The sequence below is a fragment of the Salmo trutta genome, chromosome 14, assembly GCF_901001165.1.
Source record: "Salmo trutta chromosome 14, fSalTru1.1, whole genome shotgun sequence".
NCBI lineage: Eukaryota > Metazoa > Chordata > Actinopteri > Salmoniformes > Salmonidae > Salmo > Salmo trutta.
In genome coordinates, this window is record NC_042970.1 from 62,078,556 (window position 1) to 62,101,286 (window position 22,731).

At 43.4% G+C, this 22,731-nt stretch overlaps 2 protein-coding genes across 3 annotated transcripts; one reads left to right on the forward strand and one right to left on the reverse strand.

Moving 5' to 3' along the window:
* Positions 1–5,031: 5,031 nt before the first annotated feature.
* Positions 5,032–9,351, forward strand: LOC115208548 (BTB/POZ domain-containing protein 3-like). 2 transcript variants are annotated; one of them, XM_029776680.1, is made up of 5 exons: positions 5,032–5,813; positions 6,147–6,420; positions 6,619–6,709; positions 7,011–7,129; positions 7,469–9,351. In XM_029776680.1, the coding sequence occupies exons 2-5, from the start codon at positions 6,272–6,274 to the stop codon at positions 8,499–8,501; spliced, it is 1,392 nt and encodes a 463-aa protein (XP_029632540.1). In that variant the 5' UTR covers positions 5,032–5,813; positions 6,147–6,271; the 3' UTR covers positions 8,502–9,351. The 2 variants fall into 2 exon arrangements, with proteins under 2 accessions (XP_029632540.1, XP_029632541.1); XM_029776681.1 differs by having other exon boundaries at positions 6,174–6,420.
* Positions 9,352–9,411: 60 nt separating this feature from the next.
* esf1 (ESF1, nucleolar pre-rRNA processing protein, homolog (S. cerevisiae)) lies at positions 9,412–21,531 on the reverse strand. The gene is made up of 14 exons (XM_029776679.1): positions 21,435–21,531; positions 19,634–20,091; positions 16,481–16,824; positions 16,242–16,355; positions 16,020–16,129; positions 15,703–15,855; positions 13,635–13,749; positions 11,878–12,040; positions 11,490–11,657; positions 11,144–11,271; positions 10,967–11,057; positions 10,746–10,831; positions 10,420–10,572; positions 9,412–10,129 (listed from the first exon to the last, which is right to left on the reverse strand). Exons 2-14 carry the CDS (start codon positions 20,064–20,066, stop codon positions 9,788–9,790), a joined length of 2,400 nt encoding a protein of 799 aa, XP_029632539.1. The 5' UTR covers positions 20,067–20,091; positions 21,435–21,531; the 3' UTR covers positions 9,412–9,787.
* Between the last annotated feature and the right edge of the window lie 1,200 nt (positions 21,532–22,731).

The following is a 22,731-nucleotide window of genomic DNA, read 5'->3' on the forward strand; positions in this document are numbered from 1 at the left end:
TAGAGCCCTCAAAGCTCATCACTAAGCTAAGGACCCTGGGACTAAACACCTCCCTCTGCAACTGGATCCTGGACTTCCTGACGGTCTGCCCCCAGGTGGTAAGGGTAGGTAACAACACATCTGCCACACTGATTCTCAACACAGGGGCCCCTCAGGGGTGTGTGCTCTGTTCCCTCCTGTACTCCCTGTTCACCCATGACTGCATGGCCAAGCACGACTCCAACACCATCATTAAGTTTGCCGACGACACAACAGTGGTAGGCCTGATCACTGACAATGATGAGAGTGCCTATAGGGAGGAGGTCAGAGACCTGGCAGTGTGGTGACAGGATAACAACCTCTCCCTCAATGTGATCAAGACAAAGAAGATGATTGTGGACTACAGAAAAAGGAGGACCAAGCACACACCTATTCTCATCGACGGAGCTGTAGTGGAGCAGGTTGAGAGCTTCAAAATCCTTGGTGTCCACATCACCAACAAACTAACATGGTCCGAACACACCAAGACAGTCGTGAAGGGAGCACGACAACGCCTATTCCCTCTCAGGAGACTGAAAAGTTTTGGCATGGGTCCTCAGATCCTAAACAAATTATACAGCTGCACCATCGACAGCATCCTCCTGGTTGCATCACTGCCTGGTATGGCAACTGCTCAGCCTCTGACCGCAAGGCACTACAGATGGTAGTGCGGATGGCCCATTACCACACTGGGGCCAAGCTTCCTGCCATCCAGGACCTCTATACCAGGCGGTGTCACATGAAGGACCTAAAAATTGTCAAAGACTCAAGCCACCCTAGTCATAGACTGTTCTCTCTGCTACCGCACCACAAGAAGTACCGGAGCACCAAGTCTAGGTCAAAAAGGTTTCTTAACAGCTTCTACCTCCAAGCCATGAGACTCTTGAACAGCTAATCAAATGGCTACCCGGATTATTTGCATTGTCCCCACCCCCAATTTTTACACTGCTGCTACTCTCTGTTTGTTATCCATGCATAGTCACTTTACCTCTACCTACAGTTGAAGTCGGAAGTTTACATACACTTAGGTTGGAGTCATTAAAACTTGTTTTTCAACCACTCCACAAATGTCTTGTTAACAAACTATAGTTTTGGCAAGTCGGTTAGGACATCTACTTTGTGCATGACACAAGTAGTTTTTCCAACAATTGTTTACAGACAGATTATTTCACTTCTAATTCACTGTATCACAATTCCAGTGGGTCAGAAGTTTACATACACAGTTGACTGTGCCTTTAAACAGCTTGGAACATTCCAGAAAATGATGTCATGGCTTTAGAAGCTTCTGATAGGCTAATTTACATAATTTGAGTCAATTGGAGGTGTACCTGTGGATGTATTTCAAGGCCTACCTTCAAACTCAGTGCCTCTTTGCTTGACATCATGGGAAAATCAAAAGAAATCAGCCAAAACCTCAACAACAACAAAATTGTAGACCTCCACAAGTCTGGTTCATCCTTGGGAGCAATTTCCAGACGCCTGAAGGTACCACGTTCATCTGTACAAACAATAGTACGCAAGTATAAACACCATGGGACCACGCAGCCGTCATACCGCTCAGGAAGGAAACGCGTTCTTTCTCCTAGGGATGAACATACTTTGGAGCGAAAAGTGCAGCTGTATCAATCCCAGAACAACAGCAAAGAACCTTGTGAAGATGCTGGAGGAAACAGGTACAAAAGTATCTATATAAACAGTAAAACGAGTCCTATATCGACATAACCTGAAAGGCCGCTCAGCATGGAAGAAGCCACTGCTCCAAAACCGCCATAACAAAGCCAGACTACGGTTTGCAACTGCACATGGGGACAAAGATCATACTTTTTGGAGAAATGTCCTCTGGTCTGATGAAACAAAAATAGAACTATTTGGCCATAATGACCATCGTTATGTTTGGAGGAAAAAGGGGGAGGCTTGCAAGCCGAAGAACTCCATCCCAACCGTGAAGCACGGGGGTGGCAGCATCATGTTGTGGGGGGTGCTTTTCTGCAGGAGGGCTGGTGCACTTCACAAAATAGATGGCATCATGAGAAGGAAAATTGTGGATATATTGAAGCAAATCTCAAGACATCAGTCAGGAAGTTAAAGCTTGGTTGCAAATAGGTCTTCCAAATGGACAATGACCCCAAGCATACTTCCAAAGTTGTGGCAAAATGGCCTAAGGACAACAAAGTCAAGGTATTGCAGTGACATCACAAAGCCCTGACCTCAATCCTATAGAAAATTTGTAGGGCAGAACTGAAAAAGCGTGTGCGAGCAAGGAGGCCTACAAACCTGACTTAGTTACACCAGCTCCGTCAGGAGGAATGGGCCAAAATTCACTCAACTTATTGTGGGAAGGTTGTGGAAGGCAACCTGAAACGTTTGACCCAAGTTAAACAATTTCAAGGCAATGCTACCAAATACTAATTGAGTGTATGTAAACTTCTGACCCACATCAACAACAAGGTCAACATCTATTGCAAGCCAGAACAAGATGAGCTAAAATCTAACGAAGGAACACTAGATAAACCCTCCGAAACTTTTTTATCAAGTTGGCCTTCAAAATTGCACTGATAAACGATGGAGAATTGTAGCCTCCTCGTCCTTCTGCAGCTTGCCTGCCAGTGCATGCTTGCCCCAACAAAGCACCCAAGCTAACTGTCTAGAGTTGGCTAGCTTGATAGCTAGCTAATTCCAGACACAAATGAGAGAACACCTCACTCTGACCATTTTACTCACCGTAGCAGAGCTGGTTGGGCTGTTTTCATGTTATCTACAGTAGAGCGTTTTTTTGCCTATGTTTACTGGCACGGTCATATTCAGCAGGTGTTGCGCATTTGTAAATTCATCAGTTGTTCAGTGCTATGTTGGAGTATATAGTCAGGGTGAATTACGAATGCAAGATATATGCTAATTGTATCACAATATAATAGTTCATGCTAGCTAACAAAATGACACCTGCATCTCTCGCTGTGTATAGCCACCGAAAAATGATATGAGTGGAAAAAGTCACACTCACCCACTCCTCCAATGGCATGACATGACAGCCTCCTAGCAGCTAGCTAGCTAGCAACTCTAGCTAACGTTAGGCTCTGTGTTTTTAGCTTGCTACATAAATAGATACTCTAGCCCATTAGCCACGTTGACTCACTTGTGATCATTGCCCTTGCTAGTTTGATTGTATTGACCTTTCCAGCTTTAGTTACATTAATTCATTTGACTCCAGAATATTGAGTCATTGAAACTGAAACAGTGCATCCCGAATGGAGGCAGCAAACAATGTACCGGCAGCAAGCAATGAACCAGGCCAGCTGTGATTTACAACCTTAGAAATATTTTTTGGAATACCAAGAAATGTACTGGTGAATTATATTAATCATGCATTGAACTGCATCCATCTATTCAGCCAACAATGCCTTAGTGTATGTCATGGAACATGGAGTCAAATATAACCTATTTTCAAAACCTCTTATAAAGTTGGTTTTGTAGCATAAACTGGAAATTTGATATTTTTGACTGATATTATCATTGTCTGTTTGTTTCTGCAAAGTAGTTAAAATGCTATACGTTCCACTTTAAACTTTAGGTCAGGTTACTGTGTGCTAAACGTGAAATGTTTTTTTGCAATGGGAAGTAATAGTTGTACATTTCGATTGTGAAATGCTTAATGGTTGTGTTTTTGTAAACTTATGATTGGAACCTACTGGCTTATTATGTCCGAGTTTATGGACTGCTTATCCTTTAACATCATGCTGTTTGTGACTGCTGTCTTTCCATCAGCGCTATGCGGTGGTGTAGTGGTGCCTAGAGAAGTGGGTATACTCGAATTTGCCAAAACTTTCCCAAACGGCCCGCCCAGCGAAGGAAAAGCACCATGCGTGAAAAATACTATGTTTTCCTGTTGTTTTTTGTTGTTTTCCAAAACATTTGAAATATTTTCACTCTCAAAAATCACACATTCTTTTTATAGATTTTTTTTTTGATGGTCTAAATCTACAACGATGCTTAAACCACATCAATGTGATTTGATGGGCCTGTCAGGGCCTGGCTTCCCAGTGGGTGGGCCTCTATCCACCCAGGCCTATCCATGTCTACGCCCCTTATGCAAACAGTGGATGATGACAATTGCGCATCACAAATAGCCTACTAACCAACACTAAGGCCTAAACTTTTTCAATACCTTGTTTGCATACCCTTAGTTAGCATTTACTGGTAGAGATCATACATTGAAACGCCTTTCTTACCCTACCGATGTTAAAACCAGTTGAGAGCTGCACACTCTTGCTGCCTGCAGATTATATTCCGTTGAAACTAGGCTGTGTGAGTTGAGTATGAGTTTATTTGTAATTTTTACAGGGACAGTGCACATTAATCAAGGTTTCAGTAAAAGTGCCGGTTTTAGCCAGCTGGCTAATTTTTAACCGCAGTCCCTGGGCAGGTTATTAAAAACAATTACAATAACAATACAGACAATCAATCAGTAGTGAGCACACGCAGAGCAACATAGGACAAGCAAGACGTAGTATGCAAACAAAGGAACATAGCAAAAAAAGCATCCACACCTCACAAACTACAGACAACCTTAAAAGCGGCAATACACAACTAGGGATTATATTCACAAGTCTGATTGGCCTTTAGCGATGTGTTCATGTTTTTTTGTGAACGTGTGATAGGTTGTGTGTGTCTGACACAGTCACCTCTCATGGCAGATCTTGTGGATCTTCTGCCATATGTTTGAGTTTTCTGTTTAACAAAAGTACTGAGTAGAGGGGGAGCCAGGCCATTTAGGATCTTGAACACAAGACATGCGTCGGTGTATTGCACAAGATTTTCCAGCTCAGGAGGTGCGGTGCGAATGTGAATATATTTCACGTACTTTACGATTGTGTAGGATATTTTGTGCATCATTTCTCTATTGTACTACATAATTGATAAATCGTATACCTCCACTACACTACTTTGATACGCAGCAATAGGAATTAAGAAATTAATATAAGCAATGACCACTGACAAAAAAAATGGTATACATAACGTTGCGTATACCCTCCACTACACCACTGGCCCTGTGTTTTACAAAAAGTGCACTGTCCTACATGAGTGCGCTTGTATTACGGTTGCTGTCCTTCCAGAATCTCGAACCTGCCACACAATGAATGCCTATAGGTTCGTCACTGCGCAATCATGCCTATCATATATATATATAAAGGCTCTTAATAACATAATCATGTTTCAAGAAAGGAGTGTATATATTTGGCCTGGCGAAGGGATTTTATGTGCTGACTGAATGGAAACCGGTAATTATTCGTTTTTTTACTCCGCTTGTCTCGGGAAGAAATTATGGTCTCGGACAGTGAGAACTCGAGTCAAGACCGAGTACAAATGTCAATGACACGGAGACAGTCAATATGTGGTCTCGAGACTGAGTACTAACGTGACAACACTGGGCAGAGGCAGTAGAAACACTCACAAACACTGTGTTACATTTATTTTGAAATAACTTCAATACCTACACAAATATATCTCAGTGACAATATGCTTGCATATTTTTCTTCTTTATCAATGTCACAAAAATGAACAAGAGCTTTGAAAGGATTCCTGTTCAGCATTCTACAAAAAAACAAAAAAATGGAGTACAGCCCTCCTTAACTCGTAGTGGTATGAACTTGTATGACACCTAAACAATAGTGCCTGGCAGATGTGTATTGTGTACATTCGAGTTGTGTAGCAAGCTACTTGCATGTGGAAACGTTTCATACAATCGTCGGACGCCCACTTTACGATTGGTGATAACTACTTGACGTTAAATGCGGCAGGTAAGAGGATAGCTACCTTTCTCGGTTTTGCCAAATTAAAAAAACAAGCGTTCATTAGCCATTTCCTGTATCACATCTGGCCGGTCTTGACCGCAGTCTAGCAGTTAGCTAGCGTTAGCAAACTGGCTACAGGTAGATATCTAACGTTAGCTAATACGTCTAAAATTAAGCGTTGATTTAAACAACGCTCTAGAATCTAGCTAGCTAACGTTAGATGTTTATCGTGTGTATTTTGGCATGTATTGTTTGACTACATTGCGAACTATTTTACGCTAGCTAACATTAGCCAGCTACAGTAGCTAGCTAACGTTAGAACTTTGTTTTTGTTTCTAGCATTCTTTTTGTCCTTTCCCGTGTCAGCCACGACCGTCAAATAAAGGCAATTTAAAGGATTGCCCCAACAATCGCAGCCTCACGCCTGCCATGAGATCACCCTAACAAGAAATAGTGGGGTGAAGATGGCTGCAGAGCTCTTTCCCACCAAGAAGCTGGCCCCAGCATCCTCAACCAAAACAGCTGTGCAGCAATACCAGCAGCAGAACCTGAATAACAACAACACCATTCACAGCTGCAACTGGCAAGGGCTCTATCCTACCATCCGAGAGAGGTAGGTGACCCCAGTAACCAGTAGTTAAACTGGGATTCTACTTCCTTTTGAGGGGAGACGATGTGTACATTTTAATAAATGTAAAATGGCCAAAGAAAACACATTTCTTGGGTCTACCAGCTCTTACATGCAGATACTGAATTCTGAATGTGATGCCATGGACACTGTTTATTAATCTTATGACTCATGCTTTCACAGGAATTCAGTCATGTTCAACAATGAGTTGATGGCAGATGTTCACTTTGTCGTTGGCCCCCCAGGAGGGACTCAGCGAGTACCTGGGCACAAGGTAATCAATCCCCTTTAAATCTGTCCAACATATGTGAGTGCTTCACTGAGCAAGACAAAACACAACATGTACAGACAGATGAGTCTACTAAATGACAAAAATGTTAAATAAAATGCAATTATATGATGTCTCCATACCAGCATCTTTATGCCAAATCATTTAGCAAATATCCACATTTATTTGTGTAAATGTATATTCTCTCCACCTTCTATCCCTCATACATCCTCCCACCATAACTTGCTCCCTCTTTGCTTCTCTTCCTTTTCTCACGTGACTCCCTATCTTCCATGCTGTCCCTCAGTATGTGCTGGCTGTGGGGAGTAATGTGTTCCACGCCATGTTTTATGGTGAACTGGCAGAGGACAAGGAAGAGATCCGTATCCCTGATGTGGAGCCTCCCTCGTTCCTAGCCATGCTGAAGTACGTGGCAGGTGCCCCCTGACATCTCATTAGATGCAGTCCCAGTGTTCATTGTACATTTCAGAATGAGGGCGACCTTAGTTCATTTGAAATGTAGGCTGAATGATGGTATTTGCAAGTAAGCTATAAAGGAAAAATGTCTCTGACTGAATGATGGGACATCAAGTTTTTTTCCGAGATAAGTTTTACTTGGCCGTATTCAGGTTAGAATGTGTTCCTTTGAATATTCAGCTGACAATGCAATGGCATGTGAAATTATAAAGTTAGCCTTCCCATAAATGAGAAGTTGAAGTGAACTTGTCGAGCTCTAATCTGACTCTCCCCACTCTGGTCTGCCAGGTACATCTACTGTGACGAGATCGACCTGTGTGCTGACACTGTCCTGGCTACGCTCTATGCCGCCAAGAAGTACATCGTGCCCCACCTGGCTCGGGCATGCGTCAACTTCCTGGAGACGAGCCTGAGCGCCAAGAATGCTTGCGTTCTGCTCTCCCAGAGCTGCCTGTTTGAGGAGCCCGACCTGACGCAGCGCTGCTGGGAGGTGATCGACGCCCAAGCCGAGCTGGCGCTGCGCTCCGAGGGCTTCACCGACATCGACTCGGTGACCCTGGAGAGTATCCTGCGCCGCGAGACGCTCAATGCCAAGGAGATGGTGGTGTTCGAGGCGGCATTGAGCTGGGCTGAGGCCGAATGCCAGCGCCAGGGCCTGACGCCCACCATTGAGAACAAACGGCTGGCGCTGGGCAAGGCCATCTACCTGATCCGCATTCCCACCATGACGCTGGATGACTTCGCCAACAGTGCGGCACAGTCGGGCGTGCTGACACTCAACGAGACCAACGACATCTTCCTGTGGTACACGGCCGCCAAGAAGCCTGACCTGCTGTTTGCCAGCAAGCTGCGCAAGGGCCTGGCACCGCAGCGCTGCCACCGCTTCCAGTCGTGCGCCTACCGGAGTAACCAGTGGCGCTACCGGGGCCGCTGCGACAGCATCCAGTTCGCCGTGGACAAGCGAGTGTTCATCGCCGGCTTCGGCCTGTACGGCTCCAGCTGCGGCTCAGCAGAGTACAGCGCCAAGATTGAACTCAAGAGGCAGGGCGTGCCGCTGGGCCAGAGCCTCATCAAGTACTTTTCGGATGGCTCCAGCAGCACATTCCCAGTGTGGTTTGAATACCCTGTGCAGATCGAGCCCGACACATTCTACACGGCCAGCGTCGTGCTGGACGGCAACGAGCTCAGCTACTTTGGCCAGGAGGGGATGACTGAGGTGCAGTGTGGCAAGGTCACCTTCCAGTTCCAGTGCTCTTCGGACAGCACCAATGGGACGGGTGTGCAGGGGGGGCAAATCCCTGAGCTCATCTTTTACGCTTGAGGTGTCGAACGTGAGGGAAACGTAACCCTCCCATCTTTACTGCCACAGTAAATGCACCCCTCCGGCTGTTCAGAAAACATCAGCTCTTAACTATGGCTTTAAAAGTATACCTGGTTTGAAAAAAACAAACATATCCAATTTATTGTGGTTGTTATTTATCAATATTTAATTGCCTTATGAGTATGTCGGACCTAGTGTGACTGTATTTTGACTAAACTGGGTTGCAGTGACCAAATATTTTCTTAGAAATGTTCTCATTTAACAAGATTAGTGTGTTGCAGGTATCTTTTTTTTGTTTTTCCTTCTAACATTCCTATTTTGTTAAGGAAAACACTACAACTTGAAAACAAAATATTTCAACCTGTGCAAGAAACTCGACATTGATATAGAGGATACTTAATGTATAATCAAATATTTTTGTACTTTGTAACTTGGTAAATAGTTTAAACATTTGATGGTGCAATTTCTAAGATTTTGTATTGTTAATATTGTTACCTCTCAATCCAAGTATCCCCTTGGGTTTTCTGTGAGATTAATATAACTGAGAATAGACAACAAAATGGCAATGTAAACCTGTGCTGAGGTTTAAGATACTTGAGTATGTTGCCCTCTCAGTATATAGCTAACTTTTTTTTGCACTACTATTGGTCCTCTTTTCAAACAGGACAGCCTTTTTGTATCTTGCTTACACTAATTTAGGGCATTTTTTATTTTTATGAATCAGTATGAAATGTTGAAGAATGAGATTCCAATGAGAATGTTGCCGTGCTGTGAGTTTGAGAGTATCAATGGACCTATGAATGTGTACTGTTGTTGCATATAGAAAATACAATTAACCAGTTCTGTAAAATTGTGTGAAGTGTCTTTTTATATAAAATAAGTATTTTAAAAAGGGCTCAGACTGGGGCTATAGAGCAGGTTTGTATAATATAAATCAAGAGTAAAAAAATAATATTCAGAGATTTATCAAACCACCATGTACTGTTGGCAGTCCCTCAGAACATGGTTTATACAAGTGTCTCAATGTTAATAAGCATATTTTCCCATTCAAATACACAAAATATTCTAACTTTATCTTCAACTTCATATTCCTGATTAGACCTCTTTTGTAGAGTGATAGTTCACAATAAAAGTGGGCAAGGCTTTTATCTCAGGCCTCACACACCCCAACAGTATCTTCATCACAAAGAGAGAGTGTAGCGTAACGCCACTGCACATAGCTACTGGTTAAGAGTCCATAGCTTTTCACCTTGAAACATTGTCCTCAATAGTCCAGTTAAAAAGACCTACATGGTCTTCTGTTTCTTCCGTGCTTGAAACTGCTCTGTTTTGTTCTTAATAGACTTGATGAGCATGGACAGTCCGGGGTCCATTTTCTTGGTGGTTTCAGCCACCGCCTGGCCACTGGCATCTGTTTCCTGTTTCTTTGCTCCCACTTCCTGTGCGGGCGGGGCCTGTGAGCTCTTGAGCGCCTCGTCCTGGTCGCGCTGGCGCTCCTCCCTGCGGCGCTGCTTCTCGACCTGGATGCTCTGGGTGGCCTTGGTCTTCTTGTAGCCCGGGTCGGACGGGTCAAGGTTGTAGAGGTGGGAGGTGAACATGGCCTGGAAACGAGGGTCCTTCACATCCACCTGTCAGAGAGAAGAGATTGGGGGGGTGAGATTTCATTGAAGTCTACAAAAAAGCCTCGACAGTAAAACAAATTGTGCATCTTAAGGCCACAGAAAAATGGTCCTTCCAGGAAATGTAACCTACACTCCCCTATCAATAAGTGTTTTCATGAAGCTCCTGATTTGAGACTACGAAATCATTAATTGATGTCAATGAGAAACGATGGTAAAAAAAGAAACACTTCAAAATACCGCCTGTTGACTACAAGCTATTTCTTTGCCATGAAAAGAAACCAAAAGGCTGCTCCGACCTGGAAGTCGTCCTCCTCCAGGCTCGTGTTGTCCTTCTTCAGAAGCTTCTTCCTCTTCTTTTTGCTCAGGTTCTGCTCCTCTACGATCTTGTCGTAGTTGAAGTGTTTGTGTTTGTCGTCGTCCTCGTCGTCCATGAGCAGGGCCATCTCAGCCTGTGGGTTTATGGAGAAATAAAATGGGTTACTGTTGATTAGCTTACTCACAAACTGTGTCAAGACATCTGCTCACAAAATGTAATGTGCAATGTTCTGAATACCAATAACAGTATTAAGTCCATTGCATTAGTGTATACGAGTGCTTTCAACTCCACGTCACTGACACCTACCTTTTGTTTCTCCAACTCCTCCTCCTCTTCAGGTGTCCTCTCCTCCACCTTTTTGTTTTTCTTGCTCTTTGCTTTCTTTTTCAGATCTGGGAGATTAGGAAGAAAACAAGTCATGGTCAAATCATCCATTAAAGCATATTGTGATTCGTTTTACTGGTGCACGTTTTACTGGTGCACTCGAGTAAATGTGGCAACTGATTATGATTCACGGCGCGACTCACCCGTAGAACCAAGCTCTTCAGCAAAGAACGGGTCATCAAAGTCAACGTCTGCAGGAAGCTCATCGCCACTGAGGTCCGAATCATCCGATTCCTGAAGGAAAGAAAAAAAAAGTCTGTCACCCTCCAATACAATGTGAGTGAGATATTTAACAACCTTCTTTAATCTAGTGATCTCACCTGCTTTCCTTTGGTCTTCTTCTGCTTTTTCTTGTCCTTCTTCTTCTCAATGAACTCTTCCCAGGGTGTCAGCTTGTCCTTTCCTTCTAGCTTCTCCTTCACCAACTGTTCAGTTGTCTCCTTCAGTCCTGAGGTGAGGAAGATGGGAGTGTAATTATGAGGCTGCTTAGTGGTTGGTTGTGCCAACTAAATGCAATTTGTACTGACGAGTCAAAGTCACACTATTCCGACATATGGGAAAAGTCACACTGTCTGACAACAAAAAGTTGCACTGACACAATGAAAAGTTGCACTACTGACAATGGAAATGTCTGTCTGACACGGGATTTTTTGTTGTTGTCCCTACCTGGCACCCATGTGATCTCCATCTCCATGCCCTTGTCCTCCTTCTTCTTGTCTTTCTCCTGGATGCTCTTCAGCAGCTCTCTGTATTTCTCTATCTGCTTGCCGCTGCTCTGCTTCCCTTTCTTGACCTTCTTCTCCACCTCCTTGCTGGCCTCTTCTGGCTGTTTAACTAGGTGACCAAAGGGGAAATAAAAGTCAACGCAACAAACATATGCAATAACATCTCTCCTTTAAAATTACAGTAATAGTGATTTGTCCCCGTTGGCAATAATCTACCAGCACAAAGAATAATAACCTTAAAGTGAGGTTTTGTCCTTCGAGTATACAGGTTTGAAAGGTATTTTATAAAAGCTAATCAAAATCACTTCCGAGTTTTGTTTTCTTCTTACCCTCTGGAAGCTCCTCTTCCTTCTCCATCTCCACTCCATCCTCATCATCGCTGGAGGAGGCCAGGTAGGCGTTGAAATCCATCTGCAGCAGCTCGTCCTTGTTGAACTTCCTGTTCATGGCAGTGACACGCTCATGGTCTGTCTCGTCCCAGGTCAACTCCACCTGGGGTGGAAAACGCACATTAAGTCAAATGTAAACAACCTGAAATATAACTACAGAGTCCTTTCTCAACTAAAGAAGATGATAGGACTAGAGGGAAATGTAAGAGATGCAAATATTCAGCAAAAAAATTCAATCTGAACAATTCATATTTATTCTGAACAAAACATTTAAAAAAACGCAACATGTGAAGTGTCCCATGTTTCATGAGCTGAAATGAAAGATTTCCCAAAATCTTTCCATACGCACAAAAAACTGTTTATATCCTTGTTAGTGAGCATTTCTACTTTGCCAAGATAATCCATCCACCTGACAGGTGTGTCATATCAAGAAGCTGAATAAACAGCATGATCATTACACAGGTGCACCTTGTGCTGAGGACAATAAAAGGCCACAAAATAATTTATCAGACAAGTTTGGTCTCAAGTTGAGGAAGCGTGCAATTGGGTGGCCTTGGTCTTCTCGTAGAGCTGTTGCCAGATAATTGACATGCAGCTTCTTCACCTGCAGGACAGTCTAAGACCAGCAACTCGGACAGCTGATGAAACTATGGGTTTGCACAAACAAATAATTTCTGCACAAACTGTCAGAAACTGTCTCAGGTAAGCTCATCTGCGTGCTCATCATCCTCACCAGGGTCTTGACCTAACTGCAGTTCAGCATCGTAATTGACTTCAGTAGGCAAATTCTCACCTTCGATGGCCACTCACTTCGATGGCCACTGGCATGCTGGAGAAGTGTGTTCGCGGATTAATCCCGGTTTCAACTGTACCGGGCTGATGGCGTCGTGTGGGCGAGCGGTTTACTGATGTCAACGTTGTGAACAGAGTGCCCCATGGTGGCAGTGGGGCTATGGTATGGGCAGGCATAAGCTACAGACAATGAACACAATTGCATTTTATAGATGGTAATTTGAATACACAGAGATACCGTGACAAGATCCTGAGGCCCATTGTCGTGCCATTCATCCGCCGCCATGACCTCGTGTTTCAGCATGATAATGCACGGCCCCATGTCGCAAGGATCTTTACACAATTCCTGGAAGCTGAAAATCTCCCAGTTCTTCCATGGCCTGCATACTCACCAGACATGTCACCTATTGAGCATGTTTGGGATGCTCTGGATCGACGTGTACAACAATGTGGTCCACTTCCAACCAATATCCAGTAACTTCGCACAGCCATTGAAAAGGAGTGGGACAACATTCCACAGGCCACAATCAACAGCCTGATCAACTCTATGCGAAGTAGATGTGTCACGCACCATGAGGCAAATGACGGTCAAACCAGATACTGACTGGTTTTCTGATCCACACCACTACTTTTATTTTTTAAGGTATCTGTTACCAACAGATGCATATCTGTATTCCCAGTCATGTGAAATCCATAGATGAGGGCCAAATGTATTTATTTAAATTGACTGATTTCCTTATATGAAGTGTAACTCCGTAAAATCTTTGAAATTGTTGCATGTTGCGTTTATATTTTTGTTCAGTGTACTGCAAGACCATCACCCCACAGGTGGTAAGCCTGTGACCGACCATGGAGGAAATATTATTCTTTGACCATAAGAGATTATTAGACGGAGTGTGTCTAACCTTTGACGTGGCTGCTGCTGTGGAGGTGAAGAGCTTGGGGGTGTAGGCAGACAGGTCCACGTCTGTGGCTAAGTCCTTTGGCTCCTCGTCAAACGTCACATCATCAGGGATAAACCTGTTCCCACGGAAGAGAGGAGGGACCACCACAACAGTTAGCATGGGAGTATAGTGACATCCTAATGTTTAGAATGAACCAGCATCACAGATAATGGTATCATGCTAATAAGTAGTTAGCATGTACAAGTGCAATACCTTGATGTACGATGATATACTGGTAATATACACTGCTCAAAAAAACTTAAACAACAAAACCTAGATCTGAAAGAAATAAATAATCTTATTAAATACTTTTTTCTTTACATAGTTTAATGTGCTGACAACACAATCACACAAAAATAATCAATGGAAATCCAATTTATCAACCCATGGAGGTCTGGATTTGGAGTCACACTCAAAATTAAAGTGGAAAACCACACTACAGGCTGATCCAACTTTGATGTAACGTCCTTAAAACAAGTCAAAATGAGGCTCAGTAGTGTGTGTGGCCTCCACATGCCTGTATGACCTCCCTACAACGCCTGGGCATGCTCCTGATGAGGTGGCGGATGGACTAAAGCATCCGCCAACTGCTGGAGAGTCTGTGGTGCAACGTGGCGTTGGTGGATGGAGCGAGACATGATGTCCCAGATGTGCTCAATTGGATTCAGGTCTGGGGAACGGGCGGGCCAGTCCATAGCATCAATGCCTTCCTCTTGCAGGAACTGCTGACACACTCCAGCCACATGAGGTCTAGCATTGTCTTGCATTAGGAGGAACCCAGGGCCAACCGCACCAGCATATGGTCTCACAAGGGGTCTGAGGATCTCATCTCGGTACCTAATGGCAGTCAGGCTACCTCTGGCGAGCACATGGAGGGCTGTGCGGCCCCCCAAAGAAATGCCACCCCACACCATGACTGACCCACCGCCAAACCGGTCATGCTGGAGGATGTTGCAGGCAGCAGAACGTTCTCCACGGCATCGCCAGACTCTGTCACGTCTGTCACGTGCTCAGTGTGAACCTGCTTTCATCTGTGAAGAGCACAGGGCGCCAGTGGCGAATTTGCCAATCTTGGTGTTCTCTGGCAAATGCCAAACGTCCTGCACGGTGTTGGGCTGTAAGCACAACCCCCACCTGTGGACGTCGGGCCCTCATACCACCCTCATGGAGTCTGTTTCTGACCGTTTGAGCAGACACATGCACATTTGTGGCCTGCTGGAGGTCATTTTGCAGGGCTCTGGCAGTGCTCCTCCTGCTCCTCCTTGCACAAAGGCGGAGGTAGCGGTCCTGCTGCTGGGTTGTTGCCCTCCTACGGCCTCCTCCACTTCTCCTGATGTACTGGCCTGTCTCCTGGTAGCGCCTCCATGCTCTGGACACTACGCTGACAGACACAGCAAACCTTCTTGCCACAGCTCGCATTGATGTGCCATCCTGGATGAGCTGCACTACCTGAGCCACTTGTGTGGGTTGTAGACTCCGTCTCATGCTACCACTAGAGTGAAAGCACCGCCAGCATTCAAAAGTGACCAAAACATCAGCCAGGAAGCATAGGAACTGAGAAGTGGTCTGTGGTCTCCACCTGCAGAACCAGTCCTTTATTGGGGGTGTCTTGCTTATTGCCTATAATTTCCACCTGTTGTCTATTCCATTTGCACAACAGCATGTGAAATGTATTGTCAATCAGTGTTGCTTCCTAAGTGGACAGTTTGATTTCACAGAAGTGTGATTGACTTGGAGTTACATTGTGTTGTTTAAGTGTTCCCTTTATTTTTTTGAGCAGTATATTAAGCAAGGATGAGATTCATCACTATGTGTGCCATTATGTTATTTTATGTATTGATAAGATGTTGTGTACGAAAGTACTGTCTCCTAGAGATGAACGAACGCATCTCCTTCCTTCTTTTGAGGACAGCTTCATTACCATGCTTTACGTTATCAAGTTATACAGTACATTCTATTACACTTTCATTGAACACATTTTCCTCCAGTGTACACTTCAGTATAAATGAGTGTCTGTCTATTCCCTCACCGCAGGTCCAGGATGGAGCAGCTGCTCTCGTACTCAAAGCCGTCACACTCCTGGTAGATTTTAGCAGCTGTGTCAAGCGAGTCGCACTCCACCACCGCATAGTAGTACTTCAGCCGCTTGAATTGGTAGTCCCGCATCTTCTCTCTGTAAATCCTGCAATACACAAACACATCAATGAATATCAATTCACTTTTCATAGAAACTATTTCACTGCCTATCTTTGATCTGTTAGGACCACTACATTTTATCTCTGGTTCATTTCTGGTTGAACAATATAGGGAGGATAGGGATGTGTGAATGGGGTAGCTAGATCATACATCTCCTCCTCTGTGTCTTTGTCCGGATCCTCCGGCAGGGCCATCAGCTCCAGGGGACCCTGGGTCTGTTCCTGCTGAACCCGCTCCTTCCCAAACTCTGAGGGGTAGATCTAAACAAACACAGTGTTAAACATACACAACATTTGTGACTTGGTCTGGTGAAGCAGTGTCACATCCATCATATTTGAGTGACAGCCAGCAGGCAAATTAATGTAGCCTTACCTTCACAGAGAGCACAACCCCTCCTTTAGGCTTGAAGGAGTTAAACAGAGCCAGCAGGTCCTTGGCTTTCATCCGGTCCCAATCCATGTTACACACGGCCAGCCTTTGTGTTACCTGTTGCAGTAAAAAAATATATATATATTGGAACATGCAATTTCTTATGTCATTTTAGATGACGAAAGGAAATGAGAAGAGGAAGTCCCTCTGGACAATTGAGACACAGCCTTAGACCTCCTCACCTCCTCACTCCGCGGCGCGTCCTTGCACAGCTCGCCCCAGTCGTGCTGGATCTCCTCCTCCTCATGTTTCAAGATGGCCTCCACGTCATCATCGTCGTCCTCGTCCGAGCTGGTCTCCACATTGCCTTTCCCCCTGGCCAGATCAGGCTCGCTGCTGTCACTGTCCTCATCTGACTCTGAACCGGACTCGTCCTCGGAGCCGCTCTCCACGTCACTCTCCACATCTGCTTCATCCTCGTCATCGTCTTCCTCATCCTCACTGCCGTCTGAGATGCTGGCCGCCTGGTCCACATCGTCCTCGTCCCCCTCAACGTGAGGCACCTTGTCATCTTCCTCTTCGTCACCTGTAAAAACAGCATGTATTGATTGCAGCAACAAACTTCAAAACAATGACCATATAATTAATTAATTAATATAAATATATATATATATATATATATATATATATATATACAGTTGAAGTCGGAGGTTTACATACACCTTAGTTAAATACATTTAAACTCAGTTTCACAATTCCTGACATTTAATCCAAGTAAGAATTCCCTGTTTTAGGCAAGTTAGGATCACCACTTTATTTTAAGAATGTGAAATGTCAGAATAATAGTAGAGAAAATGATTTATTTCAGCTTTTATTTCTTTCATCACATTCCCAGTGGGTCAGAAGTTTACATACACTCAATTAGTATTCGGTAGCATTGCCTTTAAATTGTTTAATTTGGGTCAAACGTGTTGGGTAGCCTCCCACAATAAGTTGGGTGAATTTTGGCCCATTCCTCCTGACAGAGCTGGTGTAACTGAGTCAGGTTTGTAGGCCTCCTTGCTCACGCACGCTTTTTCAGTTCTGCCCACAAATTTTCTATGGGATTGAGGTCAGGGCTTTGTGATGGCCACTCCAATACCTTGACTTTGTTGTCCTTAAGCCATTTTGCCACAACTTTGGAAGTATGCTTGGGGTCATTGTCCATTTGGAAGACCTATTTGTGACCAAGCTTTAACTTCCTGACTGATGTCTTGAGATGTTGCTTCAATATATCCACATAATTTTCCTCTCTCATGATGCCATCTATTTTGTAAAGTGCACCAGTCCTTTATACAGCAAAGCACCCCCACAACATGATGCTGCCTCCCCCGTCCTTCACGGTTGGGATGGTGATCTTCGGCTTGCAGGCCTCCCCCTTTTTTCTCCAAACATAACGATGGTCATTATGGACAAACAGTCCTATTGTTGTTTCATCAGACCAGAGGACATTTCTCCAAAAAGTACGATCTTTGTCCCCATGTGCAGTTGCAAGCCGTAGTCTGGCTTTTTTATGGTTGTTTTGGAGCAGTGGCTTCTTCCTTGCGGAGTGGACTTTCAGGTTATGTCGATATAGGACTCGTTTTACTGTGGATATAGATACTTTTGCACCTGTTTCCTCCAGCATCTTCACAAGGTCCTTTGCTGTTGTTCTGGGATTAATTTGCACTTTCCGCACCAAAGTACTGTCTCCTAGACCTGAACGAACGCATCTCCATCCTGAGCAGTATGACGGATGAGTGGCCCCATGGTGTTTATACTTGCGTACTATTGTTTGTACAGATGAACGTGGTACTTTCAGGCGTTTGGAAATTGCTCCCAAGGATGTACTAGACTTGTGGAGGTCTCCATTTTTTTTCTGAGGTCTTGGCTGATTTATTTTTATTTTCCCATGATGTCAAGCAAAGAGGCACCGAGTTTGAAGGTAGGCCTTAAAATACATCCACAGGTACACCTCCAATTGACTCAAATTATGTCAATTAGCCTATCATAAGCTTCTAAAGCCATGACATCATTTTCTGGAATTGTCCAAGCTGTTTAAAGGCACAGTCAACTTAGTGTATGTAAACTTCTGACCCATTATGGGGTATTATGTGTAGATTGATGAGGATTTTTACATTTTGATTTAATCCATTTTAGAATAAGGCTGCAACGTAACAAAATGTGGAAAAAGGGAAGGGGTGTGAATACTTTCCGACTGCACTGTATAAAGTCTCCACTTGGCTGAAGTAGCAGCTTTGCTAGGACTGAGCAAGCAGGTCAAAGTAAAACCATCATCATCATCTCTAGAGCTATATCTTTATGTCTTCAATCCAACTCATTGCCCAATGTTTCATCATTTTTTGTACTGACTATGCACACTCACAGGACTTTACATACTCACACTCCAACATACACTTCATTTACTCACATACATTCATAATTACTCTACACACACACACCAAATAAACAGAGTAGCAGCAGTGTATCATATATCCTGATGCCTAGTCACCTTATACATAGACCCTTTTCCAGTACACGACACATTGACGTCACGTACAGATGCGCACGACTCTTGGCGGCAGTTGGAAAGCCATCGCCATCTGCACCCACTCAACTTAGCTTAGATTTACGTTTTTATTACTTCTTAACAAAATAACCTTTTGGGAGGTTCTCATACGCTTACAATGTTTTGATTGTTGCTTGAACAGTCACTAAGATTATATTTGGTCGTGATCTTTGCAAAATAACTAATTTGGGATGCAGCAGTTGTTAGCTAGAATGCTAACGCTCATTGATATAGCCTGTAGCAACAGCTAGCCAAGTGAATTTTAAGTATAATGCAGTTGATTTGCGATGATGACACAAACATTATATTAGCAGGACGTTCATACGAGCCTTAAAATCCAGTAACAATCCAAAAGTAGTGTGAAATGCATGCATAAGCAACATGTAAATATATATTTTTTTGCTGATGTTCTATAAAAACTCCCCCTTGTTCTGCCACCAACTTGCGAGAATCGCCCTCGTACGGCAATGTTTGTAAACACAGAAAGGGCTCTATATCTACCCCTGCACTTTGTAAATATATTATTGGCACTGACCCTGGAACTGACCCTGTATATAGCTTACTTACTTACTCGTAGTCTTATTTCTATTTCTCGTGTGTTTTTGTTCTACTTTACTTTATAGTACTACTGATATTGATTACTGCATTGTTGGGAAAGAGCTTTCAAAATCAGGCATTTCACTGTACTTGTGCACGTGACAAAACTTGATACATTTGTTTTTAACGTATTTGCTTTAGCAGGGGCCCTGAGGTGTAATGCATGTTATGGGTCATAAGGTCATACAATAAGGTCCCCTCTTCTACTTACCTTCCTCACACAGTCTGACTCCTCTGATAGGCTGGTCTCCTTTAGGTCCACTCTTTATGGACTGTGAAGCTTTTCCTTTCTTCTGAGGCTTTTTAGGCTCATCCACTACCTTATCCTCTCCCTCCACAGAGCCCAACTTTGCTTTTGTCTTCTTTTTCTTTTTCGCCTCCTCTTTATCCTTTCCATCCTCCTTTTCCTCCTCAGAGTCAGAGAGATTGTAGAAACGTTTCAGGTCCTCGGAGGAGGTGTGGTTGACAGGTCGGCCGCGTTTGTCGACCGTGTACTTGAGCTTGAAGCGATCATCGTGGAACATGGACTGGAAGCGCTTGTCAATCTTGATTTTGTGCTCTTTCTCTGGCATTTCCCAGAAGCGTGGGTCCTTTTTCACTTTTTGGAAGCGGTCATCGCCGCTTTGGCCTTTTTTGGAAGCCATGATGGCTAAGTCGTCGAAGCAGTATCTATAAAGAGGACAGACAGTTTGTCAATGGAAGTTATTACATCAAATTATATATTTGTCACATGCGCCGAATACAACAGGTGTAGACCTTACAATGAAATGCTTACTTACAAGACCTTAACCAACAATGCAGTTAAGAAAATACCTAAAAAAACTAAGAAATAAGAATAACAAATAATTAAAGAGCAACAGTAAATAACAATAAATGGGCTATATACAGGGGGTCCCGGTACAGAGTCAATGTGTGGGGGCACAGGTGTCGAGGTAATTGAGGTAATATGTACATGTAGGTAGAGTTATTAAAGTGACTATGCATAGATAATAACAGAGAGTAGCAACAGCATAGAAGGGGGGGAGGGGCAATGCAAATAGTCTGGGTAGCCATTTGATTAGCTGTTGAGGAGTCTTATGGCTTGGGGTAGAAGCTATTTAAGAGCCTCTTGGACTTAGACTTGGCGCTCCGGTACCGCTTGCCATGCAGTAGCAGAGAGAACAGTCTATGACTAGGGTGGCTGGAGTCTGACAATTTTTAGGGCCTTCCTCTGACACTGCCTGGTATAGAGGTCTTGGATGGCAGGAAGCTTGGCCCCAGTGATGTACTGGGCCGTACGCACTACCCTCTGTAGAGGCCGAGCAGTTGCCATAATGATTCATGCTATGTAATTTATGATGGCAAAGAAAACCACATTTTGACATTAATTTCATAGAACCCTCTTGAATGGCCTCATTTTCTCTACATTGTACAGCTGCAAGTGAACCACCCTACATTATAGCATCTGTGACAGCTCCAGAGGCCATCTCAACTTTAAGTAGTCCATTTTCTTCATGGTTGGCTGATCCCTTCTAATGACCAGGTTGGACATGACTCAGACCGGATCATCAGGAGGGATCAGCCAATGAAGTTGGAAGTCCCACCCAGTTGACTACATTAAAATGGTGGAAGATCTCAATGGCGCTTCCCATGCTAAAAAAATGACCTTTTGGCCACTAGAGGCCTCTATCATTCTCTATGGGCACCCAAGCTAGGTAGTTAGCTAGCTAGGTAAGCTCAGAATGACATAAGCTAATTCCCACTCTCTATTAGTCCTAGTAGATACACTGCACCACAATGCAATACCCTGGGTGCATACTATTCTAACGAGTGAGTGTTTTATTGCATCGCTTACAAGCAAGCTAACAATTTTGATACATAAGTCAGACACACGAGTCAGACATGTAAACAACACTTGAGAAGGGCCATTCCAAGAGCTGCAGGTAGCATAAAAAACACAATTCAACGTGTAAACTGGGAAATATTTGGCAGAGATAAAGAGTGCAAAAGTATTTTGGTGAATAGAGACTTACCAAAACAACTTCTCCAGTGAAATTGTACCGATATCCACGTGTTCTCCCAGCATGCACCACTTCCGTGACCTTTTTCTTGTCCCACCCCTTTTCGCATACGGCAAGCCAGGAAGTACAAAACCACAGTTCAGTCCATATTCAAAACATAATGTATTCAAATTCAATACATACATTAAGCATTATACATGTATCATTAGAGCTTTAACATGAAATCAGCACCATATGCATTAGCCCTTACAACAAGAAGAGGGGGTAAAACTAGTGGACAGACTTAAATCCAGTTCCACATTTTCTATCTATCGAGGAAAAAACAAGTTCCATATTTTCTATTTGTCCACTGTGGCGAGGTCATTCAATGTGGACGACTGGAATATTAATTAAAAAATGTATTTGTTGTGCAATGGTTTGCTACGTATTACTGTAATTAGCTCGTTAGTCTGTAAACAATTTGTAAAAATGAACAATGCAATAGGTAGTCATTTTCTCAATGGTAGTTGTGTCTGCCGGAGAGTCTTGAAAATAGGCAGCTTCAGATGTCTGGTCCCTCAATAACATGATGCAGCTCATTCACAAAGAAATGTCATGACAGCTCATTCAAGGTTTCCACTGGTGAAAGAGTTGTCTTCTTCCAAAAGTCGGTGTTTTCAATTAACCGAAATTCAGATGCAGTTGTCAGGCAGGGCTGGAGGTACAATGAATGTATTTGACACCACTATGAAGAGGAGACAGAAGAAATGGGCTGCATCACTACAAGACAGTGACAAATATGACTATCTGCAATATAGCCATGATATCAAAATTATAGTTTGAACTATGTTTTGAGGCTATATTGTGTTTGTTTACATTTACTTTGTTGACAAACATTGGAGTCAAATAAGCTTAAAAATGTTTTGGGTTCTGATGGGGTACAACCGTTGAACTAAGCTTATGAGGCATTTATTAGCTGTATTTGTCAAGAATCAATGGGTACATATTAATTTATAAGTCCAAAAATGGATGTAGCAACTACAAATTGCCCCTTTTAGGGAAAACGTTAACTCACTATGTATGGCTGAATATTGAATTGTACTTTTCTTTTAAGGAAGTAGTTGAGCAGCTCTTCTTAATTGGCATCTCAGAAAAGTACTTGGTGAGTTAAATCTTCTCCTTATATCCTTTTAAATTACTAATAGGAATTCTAATATGTAATTCTGTTAGAACATCCATAGCCTAGGTGGAATGATTGTGTTTATGAGCCTTGGGCCTTGGGTTTCCTTGCCATAGATATACAATATAGGCTAATATGAGTGTTCTATTT

Bases quoted from the DNA above. Each gene is read 5' to 3' on its own strand.
- LOC115208548 (XM_029776680.1), top strand. From the start codon at position 6,272: ATGGCTGCAGAGCTCTTTCCCACCAAGAAGCTGGCCCCAGCATCCTCA. The intron at 6,710-7,010 runs GTAATCAATCCC...GCTGTCCCTCAG, and splicing joins AGCGAGTACCTGGGCACAAG to TATGTGCTGGCTGTGGGGAG. The intron at 7,130-7,468 runs GTACGTGGCAGG...CTGGTCTGCCAG, and splicing joins TCGTTCCTAGCCATGCTGAA to GTACATCTACTGTGACGAGA.
- esf1 (XM_029776679.1), bottom strand. From the start codon at position 20,066: ATGGCTTCCAAAAAAGGCCAAAGCGGCGATGACCGCTTCCAAAAAGTG. The intron at 10,573-10,745 runs GTAGGTGTCAGT...ATAAACCCACAG, and splicing joins AGGAGTTGGAGAAACAAAAG to GCTGAGATGGCCCTGCTCAT. The intron at 10,130-10,419 runs GTCGGAGCAGCC...TCTCTCTGACAG, and splicing joins TGGAGGAGGACGACTTCCAG to GTGGATGTGAAGGACCCTCG.